The sequence below is a fragment of the Ranitomeya variabilis genome, chromosome 8 (assembly GCF_051348905.1).
Source record: "Ranitomeya variabilis isolate aRanVar5 chromosome 8, aRanVar5.hap1, whole genome shotgun sequence".
Lineage (NCBI taxonomy): Eukaryota > Metazoa > Chordata > Amphibia > Anura > Dendrobatidae > Ranitomeya > Ranitomeya variabilis.
Window position 1 is genome coordinate 46847095 of NC_135239.1, and position 15309 is coordinate 46862403.

The window sequence follows — 15309 nt, forward strand, 5'->3', positions numbered from 1 at the left end:
TTTGCCTTTGCCGGTTCCTGAGAGGCCCTGGACGCATATTTCCATGGATTTTATTTCTGATCTTCCTGTCTCTCAGAAGATGTCTGTCATCTGGGTGGTTTGTGACCGGTTTTCTAAGATGGTCCATTTGGTACCTTTGCCTAAGTTGCCTTCCTCCTCTGATTTGGTTCCATTATTTTTTCAGCATGTGGTTCGTTTGCATGGCATTCCGGAGAATATTGTGCCTGATAGAGGTTCCCGGTTTGTGTCTAGGTTTTGGCGGTCCTTTTGTGCTAGAATGGGCATTGAGTTGTCTTTTTCTTCGGCATTTCATCCTCAGACAAATGGCCAAACTGAGCGAACCAATCAGACCTTGGAAACCTATTTGAGATGCTTTGTGTCTGCGGATCAGGAGGATTGGGTGGCCTTCTTGCCGTTGGCCGAGTTTGCCCTTAATAATCGGGCCAGTTCGGCTACCTTGGTTTCGCCTTTTTTTTTGTAACTTCGGTTTTCATCCTCGTTTTTCTTCGGGGCAGGTTGATCCTTCGGACTGTCCTGGTGTGGATTCTGTGGTGGACAGGTTGCAGCGGATTTGGAATCATGTGGTGGACAATTTAACGTTGTCTCAGGAAAGGGCTCAACATTTTGCTAACCGCCGTCGGTGCGTTGGTCCCCGGCTTCGTGTTGGGGATTTGGTCTGGTTGTCTTTTCGTCATGTTCCTATGAAGGTTTCTTCCCCTAAGTTCAAGCCTCGTTTTATTGGTCCTTATAAGATTTTTGAAATTATTAATCCAGTGTCTTTTCGTTTGGCCCTTCCTGCTTCTTTTTCCATTCATAATGTGTTCCATAGATCTTTGTTGCGGAGATATGTGGTGCCCATGGTTCCCTCCGTTGACCCTCCTGCTCCGGTGTTGGTTGACGGGGAGTTGGAATATGTGGTGGAGAAGATTTTGGATTCTCGTCGTTCGAGGCGGAAACTTCAGTATTTGGTCAAGTGGAAGGGTTATGGCCAGGAGGATAATTCTTGGGTTTTTGCCTCCGATGTCCATGCGGCCGATTTGGTTCGTGCTTTTCATCTGGCTCGTCCTGATCGGCCTGGGGGGGCTCTGGTGAGGGTTCGGTGACCCCTCCTCAAGGGGGGGGTACTGTTGTGAATTCCGTTCTTGGGCTCCCTCCTGTGGTTATGAATGGTACTTTTGGGAGTTCTGCCCTTGGGCTCCCTCTGGTGGTTTCGAGTGGAACTGCTGCTCCTGGAGTTTGGCCTGGCAGCTGACTTCACTAATCGGCTCCCTTGGCCTTTCTATTTAACAGAGCTCTGGTCTGCAGTTCATGCCAGCTGTTAATGTTTTTCTAGGTTAGACTCAGTCCTCTCCTTGGATTTCCCTGATGGCCGTCCATGTCAGCATAAGATAAGTTCTTGCTAGTTCTAGTACTTACTGTTCAGTTTAAAATTATGTCTCTTTTTGTCCAGCTTGTCATTATGAAATATTCAGGCTGGCTGGAAGCTTTGGGGAAGCAGAGTTGCCCCTCCACACCGTGAGTCGGTGTGGAGGTCTTTTTGTAATCTCTGCGTGGATTTTAGGGTTTTGTATACTGACCGCACAGTGCCCTTTCCTATTTCTGCCTATCTAGTCAGTGTTGGCCTCCTTTGCTAAAATCTGTTTTCATCCCTGCGTTTGTCATTTCCCTCTCCACTCACAGTCAATATGTGTGGGGGGCTATCTTACCTTTTGGGAATTTCTCTGAGGTGAGATAGTTTTCTGTTTCCATCTTTAGGGGTAGTTAGTTCTTAGGCTGTGAAGAGGAGTCTAGGGAGTGACAGGAATGTCCCACGGCTATTTCTAGTGTTTGTGTTAGGATTAGGGTTTGCGGTCAGTAAAGCTACCACCTCCTCAGAGCTAGTCCATGATCTATTTTACCCACCAGGTCACATCAGTGCTGCTCCATATCCACCAGGTCATATCAGTGCTGCTCCATACCCACCAGGTCATATCAGTGCTGCTTCGTTCCCACCAGGTAACATCAGTGCTGCTCCGTTACCACCAGGTCATAACAGATGGGTCTTGGTTTGAGTACTGTCCTGTCTTGGAATACTAACAAAAAAGGGGGTCTATGGAGAGAGCTTGGATGTCACTGACTTCTGGCTGATGTCAAAGCTACTAGTAGAGCTACCTTATATGACACGTTGTTTAAGGGGATAGATTGTAATGGCTCAAACGGTAAACTAGTTTAAGCTTCAAGAACCAAATTCAAATCCCATGGTGGTAAACGTGGAATGTGGATCGGCCAACTTCGCTCACATGCCTTAATGAATCTTGTGACCCATTTATCTCCTACTATATTACAGCCATAAAGAGCCCCCAACGCTGAAATCTGGACTTTTAAAAGTGCTCACTAATAAACCAAGCTCTCGACCTTTTTGTAAAAATTCTAGGATGGGTAAAATTGGGACTTCTCTAGATAAAGCTCTTGTATGGAAGTTTAGAAATTTTCTCCACACTCTTCTATATATTAATGTAGTAGATTTTTTCCTTCTTAGTAAAAGTGTGTTAACAAGGTCATTAGAGAACCCTCTTCAACTTAATAGCTGCCTCTCAAGTTCCACGCCATCAAGTGTAAGCCCTTCACTTGAGGGTGGAAGAATGGACCTTGAAAGAGCAGCTTCGGGTCTCATTGAAGAATCCAGGGGTCGCATACTGACATGGCTCGGAGACAAGAGAACCAGGGTCTCTTCGGCCAGAAGGGTGCGATAAGTATCACCCTTGCTTTCTCCCTCCTGATTTTCCTGTGCACCAGCGGAATTAGTGTTATTGGAGGGAAAGCATATGCTAGATCGAACTTCCAGGGAAACTGAAGAGAGTCCAGTATGTCCGGCCGATCTATTTTGTTTAGTGAGGCAAATATTTGTACTGGTCTGTTTTTCCTGTTGGCAAACAGATCTATTTGTGGAAGATCCTATAAGTCCACTATCTTTTTGAATATGTGGCCATTAAGAGTCCATTCTCCCTGGCGTAGCATGCCTTGACTGAGAAAGTCAGCTTTTGTATTTTCCACTCCTCTGATATGGAGGGCCGTCAGGGAAAGTAGATGGACTTCTGCCAACTGAAAAATATCCTCTATTATTGACATTAGTTTTTACGACCGCGTTCCGCCTAGATGGTTTACATATGCTACTGTGGTGGTATTGTCGGATAGGATTCTTACATGGGCCCCTTGAATCTGTGAAAGGAAATGATTCAAAGCATGACTAACCGCCTTAAAATCCTTCCAATTAGAAGAATAATTTAACTCTTCAGAGTTCCAGCAATCCTGTCCTAGGCTATCCCCCATATGGGCGCCCCATCCTGAAGGACTGGCGTCAATGGTAATTATTTTGGAAGGCTCTATTATCCACGGGACTCCTCTGGAAAGATGGTCTCTATCAAGCCACCAGACCAGAGATTCTAATACACCATGAGAAAGTTATCTTCCTGTCCAGACACCCCTGTGAATATTCATGTGCACATAAAATTTCATGTTGTAAGGTTCTAGTATATTATTGGACCCATAGGACTGCTGGAATACATGAGGTAAGGGATCCCAATAGTGACATGGCCTCACTTAGTGACATCTTAGGATTCTTCCTTGCTAACCTTCACGGACGATCCTTCACGGAGAGACAGATTTTCCCACCACTAGATTGCCACCCTTAGGTACTGTTAGTGCTTGGTATGTATGGGAAGATGGTAGAAGGCATCTTTCAATTCTACTCCTGCCATCACACATCTGGGAAACAAAAGTTTGATAGTAGACCTGATGGATTCCATTTAAAAGGTACGATTATACGGAAAGGTGTTTTATTTCTTTAAATTTATAATGGTTCAGAATGAACCATCGGGTTTTGCGACCAAGAATAAAGGGGAATAAAATCCCCTTCCTTCCTGATCCCTTGGTGCCTCTACCAAAACACTTTTGGACAGTAGGGTCAAAACCTCAGATTCAAGAGCCTTTTGTTGTTCCGGCCCTCTAAGAGATGTTACTATAAATGAATCCTGGGGAATTTGTGCAAATTCCAGTTTTAACCCAAAGCCTATTAGGTCAAGGATCCACTGGAGGATCAACGGTACTTATTATGTTTTGCTGCAAAGGGTCCACCAAACAAGGCACCTTTCTGCTTTGTGTCGTCTCCCAACGATCTTTCTGGGGTTCATATGTCCTACCCTTATTAAACGGTCGTCTTCTAAACACTCTCCTGTAGAAAGGAAGACTCTGATTAGGGAATCCTTTCTTTCTCCCGCTTTGATTAGCAGATCATCTAGTGTCTTTCCAAACAGGAAGTCACCCTGGCACGGGATTGCACAAAGTTTTGATTTTGACTGTGCGTCCCCCTTCCAGCTCTTTAACCAGAGTGCTCGCCAGGCTGTGTTCACTAAGCCGTCTGACCTGGCTGTTAGACGCAGGGAATCTGTCGATGCATCTGCCAAAAATACTACAGCTTCTTTAATTAATGGAATAGTAGGTAGAATTTTCTCTCTTGCTACTTTCCCTTTGATTTGTTCTTCCAATTGATCTACCCAGACTAGCAATGACCTAGCCATACATGTACTAGAAATGGCTGGTTTGAATGCCCCTGTGTTAGCCTCCCATGATCTTTTAAGCATGTCCTCCGCTTTCAGGGTCCGTAGGATCTGGCAAAACTCCCGCATCCTCCACTGGCAACACTGATTGTTTTGATGAAGATGCTACAGCGGCATCTACCTTTGGGACCTTAGACCAGGTAGTTAGCTCCTCATCACTATAGGGATAACGCCTCTTGGAGGATGATGGCAAAAACCCATGTTGGTTCTGTCTATCCCACTCCTTTTTAATTAGTTCTTTTATGGGGAAAATTACCGGAAAGGTTCTGCGTTTTTTTCTGCGCTAGTCCAGCGAACATTATGTCCTGTGCAGATTTAGATTCCTTCGTGTCAGGACATCCCATTGTATTTTTGATGGATTTTATTAAATTATTAATGCTATTAATAGGGAGGCAGAAACGACCTTCATACTCTGAAGAACTTGACTGTGACCTAAGGGAATCAGAGGATCGAGCCTGAATCTCATCAGAATCTGAACTGGTAGCAGGAGTAATAGTTCTACCACTAGTTTGCCCTCTCATAGCACTGGACTGTCCCAAAGCCTGAATTTCTTCTCTAATTATGGCTCTGATGTCCATGTGAGTCATCACTTTTTCCTACCGTAAGGTCTGACTAATGCAATCTGGGCATATTTTTTTAATATACGAGTCCGGAACAGGCTGCATACATAAGGCACATTCCTTATGTTTGGCTTTATGTGTTCTCTTCTTAGTCTAGGAAGAAGGAGTATATAGAAGGAATTGGTCAGCTTAATAGGTAGAGAAATATTTACACTCACCCAGTGAAGCTCAACGGTACCGATTCTGGAGGCGGGGGCGCCATACGGGATCCAGGTAGTTCATCCTCTCTACCTTGCTGTGGATCGCTGTTCTCTGGGGCATCCACTGCTGCTTTTGATGCTCTTTGGGCTGCTACCGCTACCACCTCTGCTGGCTGGCCGTACCGCTACCACGGGAGAGTGCGCTTCATTAGCCGCCGACATGATGCACACGCCAGCTATACTGCACATACCATTTTTAAATCTGGTGCCACATTCCCTGCCTCCCCAACCCTTCCCTCGGAAGCGCTCCAATGACTTCCGGGTCAGACGCGCCGGATCCTTTCTCTGCGCAGTGTTACAGACACCGGGAGATATGAAAAAGCCGGCTGGCGTCCGACTGCTGGGAGCTCCTGCGCGCGTCCATGTGAACTGGGCGGCCCACCCCGGACCAGGTTACACGGATGCTGGCGATCAGACAAGGGGGAGGCTGCAAGCAGGGGCTCCCCCATTGCTGCTTCTGGTACCGCAGCCCCTGCTGTTCTCTCAGATACCACGCAGGCAGATGCATTGGCCCAGGAATCCTCTTCTTACTGAAGGTATTTTGGGATTCCTATAGGAACAGGAAACCAAAACTGAGGAGGAGAGGGGGACCCGCCTCCTTTGATTCTGTAGGTTTCCTGTTCCTATGGGCGGATCCCCTCTCTCATGTGGGTGCTGTCGTGGCGAAAGGTAAAAAGATGGTAAGAAATTGCAAGCTTTCGAGACTACTCCGGTCCCTTCATCAGCCATAGACTAATACAAATTCTGAAGAATCGCATTTATGCACAATGACCACGGACAAGATAAAGATCCCTAATTCACATCAGGACTACAAGATTCAAGGTACTTTCAGCTGCATCACATCTAATGTGGTGTACTTAATTATTTGTACTAAATGTCCAACTCGGGGTCTGTATGTAGGGGAGACAGGGCAAAAACTGAAGACAAGTATGAACTCTTATCACCACACAATAAGAGAAAAAAGGATAGATCTACCTGTGGCAAAACATTTTTGTCTCCCTGATCACAGCACCATGGACATGAGATTACGTGTATTAAAGGGTAATTTCAAATCTCAGAGAGACAGAAGAGTCTGAGAATATAAACTGATGACGGCCTTTGACACACTCAGTGCAGGAATTAATGTGTCGCATGGATTTATGTCTTTTTACATCAATTAAGGAATTTGCTCCTCAGACCGTGTAAGGACATCACAACACAGAACCAGACCCCAATCAGAGGACAATAAAACATTCACCCTCCTTATAATAAATAATAATCTATATTTTTATATAGCGCTAACATATTCCGCAGCGCTTTACAGGTTTGCACACATTATCATCGCTGTCCCCATTGGGGCTCACAATCTAAATTCCCTATCAGTATGTCTTTGGAATGTGGGAGGAAACCGGAGAACCCGGAGGAAACCCACGCAAACACGGAGAGAACATACAAACTCTTCGCAGATGTTGTCCTTATCTATGAACTGTTCCAATATTTATGGACACAACTGTTTATCATTCTCACATAATGGTAGCTCCACTTCACATCACCTGTCTTATCTATGGCATTATTTCTGGGCTGTATTGTGTATAAATATGTGACTCTTCAGAATTTGTAACAGTCTATGCCTGATGAAGGGACCTGAGTAGTCTCGAAAGCTTTCAATTTGTTACCATCTTTTCAGTTAGCCATTAAAAGGTATCAACCACTGAGGACTCAATTCTAAATATTTTTTTAAAGCACCAAGAAATTTTACTTGTGGAAACCCCTCCCCCCCCCAAAAAAAAAAAAAAATTAGTGTTTGTCGTATTTAATTCAGTGGGTTAGCCTTAGTCTTGGAAACAAAAGCTATGTTCACATGTTGCTTTTTTGCTGCTTTTTTCTGCAGCCAAAACCTGATCTCTTGGCAGTAAAAAAAAAGTTGCAGGCGAAAAGCAAGCTCAGCTGGCTTTTTTGACACTTTTCAAACTCTGAAAGTTCAGCTTTGATTCCATCATGCAAGTATGAACAATTGAAGGCGATAGGTGAAACCATGAAACAACTTTTGGGGGAAAAGGGCAATTTGATTCAATTATTTAGTGGAGAAAAAAAAATGTATGTCTGAAAAAGATTGTGACTATTCTGAGCAAAAACGTTCATATGAATTCATTAAAAAATACACAATTGCAAATGTAAAAACATTGGGGAGAGTTGAATTTGTGGGGCATAGTTTACCTAAGGGTACCGTCACACTAAGTGACGCTGCAGCGATAGCGATGCCGATCGCTGCAGCGTCGCTGTTTGGTCGCTGGAGAGCTGTCACACAGACCGCTCTCCAGCGACCAACGATGCCTAGGTCCCCGGGTAACCAGGGTAAACATCGGGTTGCTAAGAGCAGGGCCGCGCTTAGTAACCCGATGTTTACCCTGGTTACCAGCGTAAAAGTAAAAAAAACAAACACTACATACTCACCTGCGCATCCCCCAGCGTCTGCTTCCTGACACTGACTGAGCTCCGGCCCTAACAGCAGAGCGGTGACGTCACCGCTGTACTTTCACTTTCACTTTAGGGCCGGCGCTCAGAGTGTCAGGAAGCGGACGGCAGGGGACGCGCAGGTGAGCATGTACTGTTTGTTTTTTTTACTTTTACGCTGGTAACCAGGGTAAACATCGGGTTACTAAGCGCGGCCCTGCACTTAGTAACCCGATGTTTACCCTGGTTACCAGTGTAAAATATCGCTGGTATCGTTGCTTTTGCTGTCAAACACAACGATACACGGCGACCTAGCGACCAAATAAAGTTCAGACCTTCCAGCAGCGACCAGCAATTTCACAGCGGGATCCAGATCGCTGCTGCGTGTCAAATACAGCGATATCACTACCTAGGACGCTGCAACGTCACAGATCGCTGGCTATATCGCTGCGACGTTGCTTAGTGTGACGGTACCTTAAGTCAGTGGCAGTGCACTGAGTTGGTCAGGCACTGTTTACTTTTACACATTGGTAAGGCCATTGAGTTGGTTGGGCATTGTTCAATGTCACACATTGGGCAGGAATTGTTTACTTTAACACACATCACTAATTCAATTACACTAATCATAACCACCATGCTCAGGTGAGGAGACTAAGATATTTTCATTAAGTTATGACCCAGCTCAGAAAGGTCCGTTAAAGAATTTAAAAAAAAAACAAATTTTATTAGAAAAATATCTTCCATGAAAACGTTACATATCTTAAAAAGTCACAACCTCCATATGGGAATGTAATGTGGGCAGACGCGTTTCGAACAACAGTTCTTAGTCTTTACGTTTTTAAAGAATTCAATTTTTTTTTTTAACGGACCTTTCTGAGCTGGATCATATCTTCATGCAGTACGGTGGCGCAGTGGTTAGCACTGCAGCCTTGCAGTGCTGGAGTCCTGGGTTCTAATCCCACCCAGGACAACATCTGCAAAGAGTTTGTATGTTCTCTCCGTGTGTGCGTGGGTTTCCTCCGGGCACTCCGGTTTCCTCCTACATTCCAAAGAATACTGTAAAGTGCTGCGGAATATGTTAGCGCTATATAAAAATAAAGATTATTTATTATTATTATTATTATTATTATTATTATGATTTACTTGTTCCTGCTTCACTGCTTGAATACTGGGACCGATAGATGGGTGAGCTGACTTTTTTCTATATTTTTTCTTAGAACTAAGATATTTTGGTTTAAACTTAGTTATAAAAAAATAAATGAGTTGCTGTACCTGCTTTTGTTTCAACTAAAATGCTGCAAATGTTGTTGGCAACATTTTTTTGCTGCTCTTCTGTACTTGGGTGAAAAAAACCGCTGAGAGAATTGACATGCTGCACATGAGTGTGCATGAGATTTCTGAAATCTCAGCTTTTGCTGGTACTGTAAAAAGCAGCTTTTACTTTGCATAAAGAAGCAGCAAAAACACAATGTGCAAACATTGCCTAATAGATGCTGCAGTTCTTTTTATTTCGCTGTAATACTTAATGGATTATTTGCTTCACCTGATGAGTAGCAGCATGCAAAACTGCATTTGTGGCTTATTCCTAAAGATCATTGCTGTGGATATGCTTTAAAGGGCTGCAACAAATGCTAAAATAATAAAAGTTACAATTTAAAAAAAAAAAAAAAAAAAAAAAAAAAAGAGGATACCAAGATTGTCCCATCTGCTGGAGAAATGATCACTGGTAGTTTCATCCTCTCAGATTTCTGTGTAGAGACATTCCATGTGCAAGTCAAGTCATTAGCAGCTCTTTCTTTTTCATCTAAAAGGATAGAACACAAAAAGAACCCTGTATCTCAGTTTCCCTATGTGCTTGTAGTTGAGAGAAGATGAACATTTGGAACACAAAAATAAAAATTTGGGGTACTCCCTGTAAAATCTTTCTCTGAGCCTTTATTGGGGGACACAGGAGACAATGGTCAATGCTGCTACCACTAGGAAGCGGACACTATCCAAAAAATGCTCTCCCCAGCAGTGTACACCTACCGAATGGCACAAAGCTAATCAGTTAGTGAGAAAGCAGTAGAAGCAACATGAACACAACAAACCATAAGGCTATGTGCACACGTTCAGGATTTCTTGCAGAAATTTCCCGAGCAAAACTGGACATTTTCTGCAAGAAATCCGCGTGCGTTTTTCTCATGTTTTACCGCGTTTTTTTTTTTGCAGATTTTTCCGGAGGTTCCCAATGCAACAATATAGTGGGAAATCCGCAAAAAATCCGCAAAATTAATGAACATGCTGCGTTTTTTACCGCGATGCGTTTTTTTCCTGGAAAAAAACGCATCATGTGCACAAATTGCGGAATTCATTCTAAATGATGGGATGCATAATGTATGCGTTTTTTTCACGTTTTAATAGCGAAAAAACGCGAACAAAATGTGAAAAATCTGCAACGTGTGCACACATCCTAAAAGAAACAAACACAACCTTATTCAACGGCGGGGCGGGTACTGTCTCCCCCAAATGAAGGCTTCGAGAAAGAAATTTTGTGGCAAGTACCAAAAATCTTTATTTCTCCCTCACTTCACTGGGGTGGCACTGGAGACCCCCTGGGACATCCAAAAGCAGTCCCAGGGATGGGCAAAGGACAGTAAGAAAGTCTCAGTGGACGCACTCTGTTTCTAAGCCAATAGACTAACAGAGTGGCCAAACAGGCCCAGCGGGCAATAGATCTGGAAGCAGACTGGCCTTTTCAAGGGCCTTTGGGACTTATGAACAAAGACTCCATATGTTTGAAGGGTGTTCTGAAAATGCGGAGAAGGAGAACTCTCACTAGATCCATCCCAAGGATGAGAGGGAGAGGGGCAAAAGGAAGAAAGTATGAAATGTTCATTGAGGTGAAATGTAGGAACCACCTTAGGGAGAAAGGATGGTGTAAAACCACCTTGTCTCAGTGAAACACAAGGTAAGGGGAACAACAAGAAAGACAAGTTTGGACACTCATCTCATTGAGGTGATGGCTACCAGAAAGGCAACCTTCCACAAGAGTAAGGAAAGCAAGATTTTATGTAGAGGTTTGAATGGAGACACCTGAAAAACATTGAGCACTAAATTGAGTTCCCAAGGCTCTACCAGGGACTGGAAAAGGGGAACAGAGTGTGCGACCTCTTAAAAGAAGGTCCTAATCTGCAAGCGAGATGCCAGATTCCTTTGAAAAAGAATGGAAAGCACAGACACCTGACCCCTAAGGGAACGGAGAGACAAGCAAGGATTCCAAAAACGAAAAGAAAAAATGGAGTAAAGACCATGAGAGCAATCCAGATGACCTTGCACCATCAAAAAACGCCTTCCACTTATGGTGGTAAATGCCAGAGGAAGACGTTTCCTTGCTCTGATCATGATTTAATTAACCTGATAGGAGAATACGGCGGATTTCAATACTGCGGCCTCAACAGCCATGCCATTAAATCGAGGGACAGAATTCTGGTGAAAGAGGAGGTCCCTGCGAGATCGGATCTGGAAAATTCCTCGGTGTCCACAAGGAGATGGATTACATCTGAGTACCAGGATCTTCTGTGCCAGTTGGGAGCGAAGAGCACGAAGGGCACTCCCTCTACCTTGATCTTCTTTCCCACCTTGTTGATCAGTAGAAGAGAGGAAAAAGGTATGGGAGGGAAAACTGAGACCAAGAGGTCATCAGCGCGTCAATTCCAATCTCTAGTGCAGACCTGGGCAAAATGCGGCCCGCGAACGGAGACAGCCGAGGGACTGGAAAACAGAGGTCCAAGAGCTGCATGGTCTCCATCTGCGCTGACTTTATTGGTGGAGGAGGGGCCTCTGGCCACTTCCTTCATCAATCAGTGTGTGAAACAGCTGATGCGATGACGTCATTTCATTGCATCAGCTGTGTGCTCTGGAGAGTCAGCGCACCGGAGGCAGTGAGAGAATCAGAGTGCCGGGGAACGGGACCGAGGTGAGTATGTGGTGTTCATTTTTTTTTCATGTGCATGAGACGTTTGGGTGGGCATGGGGAGGCTATGGGGGTATTGTGCTACACAAGGGAAGGCTATGGTGGCGCCATGCTGCACTAGGGGAGGCTATGGGGGTGACATGGTGCACAAGGGGAGGCAATGGGGTGTCGTGCTGCACAAGGGGAGGCAATGGGGGTGTCATGCTGCACAAGGGGAGGCTGTAGGGGCATCATGCTGCACAAGGAAAGGCTATGGAGCCTTGTCCTGCACAAGGGGAAGCTATGGGGGCCTTGTGCTGCACAAGGGGAGGTTATGGGTGCCTTGTGCTGCACAAGGGGAGGTTGTGTGGGTTTCATGCTATACATAGGGAGGCTGGGTGGGGCTCACGATGTATATGGGGAGGCTGTGTGGGGCTCATGCAGTACCTATAGGGAGGCTGTGTGGGGTTCATGTTCTATATAGGGAGGCTGTCTGGGGCTCATACTGTATATAGGGAGGCTGTGTGGGGGCTCAAAAAATATACAAAAGGGGCTGTACTTGGGTTCAAACAATATTTAGGAGGATGTCAGCATACTTAATTCTGCTCAATATTAAGTGACAATTAATATAATTATCAATAATATAATTACAATATATTGATATTAATATTGAGAATTAATTTAGGCCTATTGGTTCGGCCCTCTACAACAGTCACGTTCTATCATGTGACACCTCAGGAAAATTAATTGCCCACCCCTGCTCTAGAGGATCTTGAGACCTGGATACGAACTGAGGAACGTTGTATTTCAGCCTGGACGCCATCAGATCGACGTTGGGAGACCCCTATCTGAAACAGATCTTTTGCAAAACAGATGGATTCAGGGACCATTCGCTAGTTGCAAGACCTTCGCAGTGAGAAAAATCTGCGGCCCAGTTGTCCACTCCCAGGATGGTACATTCCGTTCGGCCCATGGAAGGATCTGAGTCACGTCTGACATCACTTTATGACTTTTGGTGATCGATGTATGCCACTGTCGTAGCATTGTCGGATTGAACCCGTATCGGAAAGCTGGAATGAAGGTCCTGCCAGTGGGTCAAGGCAAGGAAGATTGCCCTGAGCTCTAGACTGTTGATGGGAAGGGTCAATTCCTGGGCGGTCCATCGGTCCTGTACTGTTATATCTTGAAAAAATGCTTCCCAACTGAGCAGATTGGCGGACGGGTCTGTTAAATTTTATTTTGTAGCAGTAAGTGACTACGTCAAGTACTGAGAGCAACTCGTCCCGGAACCGAAAGAGACTGATGCCCACCCAGAGAGACTTCCCAGGTGGAGGCGAAGAATCTGTTGCAACAGGGCCTAGAAGACCAGCGCTGTTGGGTTCATGAACGCCAGAAGGGGGCTGACTTGAAGGAAGGTCTTTTCTTTTCCTGGCGAACTGGAAAGTTGTCCTGCAGATTGTTGTTTTGAACTGAAAACCTCAGAAAGTAACTAAAAACTACTGAGCGTCGCTTGGGTGGTAGGTGTTTGATACTGTGTTGAGGAAGCAAAGTACGCTTACCCACCATGGCGCTTGAAATTATCTTATCTGGTCCCTCTCCAATAAGATCTATCATGTGCAGGGTTAGGGGAGAGGGAGTGTCAGCTCACCATTGGTGTGAAGGTCAGTTGCAGTCTTTTGTCTCGCACCGAACAGCCCAGGGTGCGGCTTAAAGATACAGCTTGACAGTGTGAGGAAGGTAAAAATCCACGTTTATCGATTCATTTAAAAATCGTGTAAATGTTCACCACATCCAGCAGCACATATGAGAACCCTACGTGTTTCAGAGTATGGGGCTGGCAACAGCTGAAATATGAAAAATTAGCTGCTGGACATGGTGAACATTTACACAATTTTAAAATGAATCAATAAACATGGATTTTTACCTTCCTCACACTGTGTCGCTGGAATCCTCTCTTTCCCGATTTATCTCCAATAAGACGGGAGCCCTGGAAAGGGAGGTTGGCAAGGGACTTCTTGGAAGCTGCATCCACATTCCATGCCTTCAGCCATAGGACGCTGCAGATGGTGATGATGTTGCAGGCTGCCAGGGCACAGCCGACGGCTGCATCTAGGAAAGCCAAAACCTTAGTTACTCACCGGTTAACGGTGTTTTTCGGAGTCCATGACAGCACTACGGAGAGAGGGGATCCGCCCTTCAGTAACAGGAAACCTACAGATACATAAGGGCGGCACCTCTCCCACGCATCAGTTGGTTTACAGAGCACAAGAGGACCACCAAGGTTAATAGCATACATAATAAACAATGATACAATAACTAACTATTCACTAACCGTGAATTATATAAATAAAGGAAGAGGTGTACACCCAGAACTTAAGAAGATGGGAGGGTATGTACAGGTGCTGTCATCGACTCCGAAAAACACCGTTAACCGGTGAGTAACTAAGACTTTATCGGTCGTCCATGACAGCACTACGGAGAGAATTACATTAACTAACTAGGGAGGGACTACAGCTTGCGGCACCCTTACACCAAAAGAGAGGTCAGAAGAGGCACCCAGGTTCAATCTATAGTGGTTTTAGAATGTGTTTGGGGAAGACCAAGTAGCAGCCTTACAAATTTGGTCGATCGACACCTCCAATCTTTCCGCCCACGAGGCCGCCATAGCTCTAGTGGAATGCGCTCCCTGATCCATCTAGCTAAAGTAGATTTCGATGCCCTATGACCCTTCCTACTACCCTGATAGGACATGAATAGGGCGTTATCTATTTTCCAGGGATCAGTTACTGCTAGATATTCCAGGATACATCTTTTTACATCTAAAGTGTGTAGCTTCCTTTCCTTATCGTTAGTAGGATTGGGGAGGAAAGATGGAAGAACTATTTCCTGTGTTCTGTGGAATCTGGACACTACTTTAGGAAGATATGCTGGATCAGGGGATAGTATCACTCTATCATCCCTAAGCTGCATGTAAGGGGGAACCCTGGATAATGCTTGGATGTCACCTATCCTACGTGCCGATGTTAGGGCCACCAGGAAGGCTACTTTAAGAGATACATTTTTAATAGAGGCCGAAGAAATTGGCTCAAATGGGGCCTCTGTCATGGCTGAGAGGACAAGGTTCAGGTCCCATGGCATGACTCTATTCTTCACCATTGGCCTAGACCGTTTTGTCTCACTGATGAATCTGCTGACCCAGTGATTCTCAGCAATGTTGCAGCCAAAGAGGGCCCCTAAGGCTGATACCTGCACTTTAAGAGTATTTGGGGATAATCCCATATCTAACCCCTTCTGTAAGAGTTCCAAGATCTGGTCAATCGGTATTGACTGTCCAGCTATTGCCCCTGAGTTCTGAAGAAATCTCTTCCAGATTCTGACAGATTTTTGTGGTGATTATTTTCCTGCTCTTCAGCAGCGTGTTAATGAGGGCCGGAGAGAACCCCCTATCCTTTAACAGCGCCCGCTCAAAATCCACGCCGTCAGATGAAGGCCAACCGCCCGAGGATGGTAGACTGGGCCCTGGGATA

At 45.1% G+C, this 15309-nt stretch overlaps 1 protein-coding gene across 3 annotated transcripts in view; it reads right to left on the minus strand.

Moving 5' to 3' along the window:
- Positions 1-15309, minus strand: part of TDRD5 (tudor domain containing 5) — a 107923-nt gene that overhangs the window by 37167 nt on the left and 55447 nt on the right. For all 3 annotated transcript variants that reach the window (XM_077277672.1, XM_077277671.1, XM_077277670.1), the window contains exon 8: positions 9540-9652. In XM_077277672.1, the coding sequence (XP_077133787.1) occupies positions 9540-9652 (113 nt within the window). The remainder of the gene's footprint in view (positions 1-9539; positions 9653-15309) is intronic.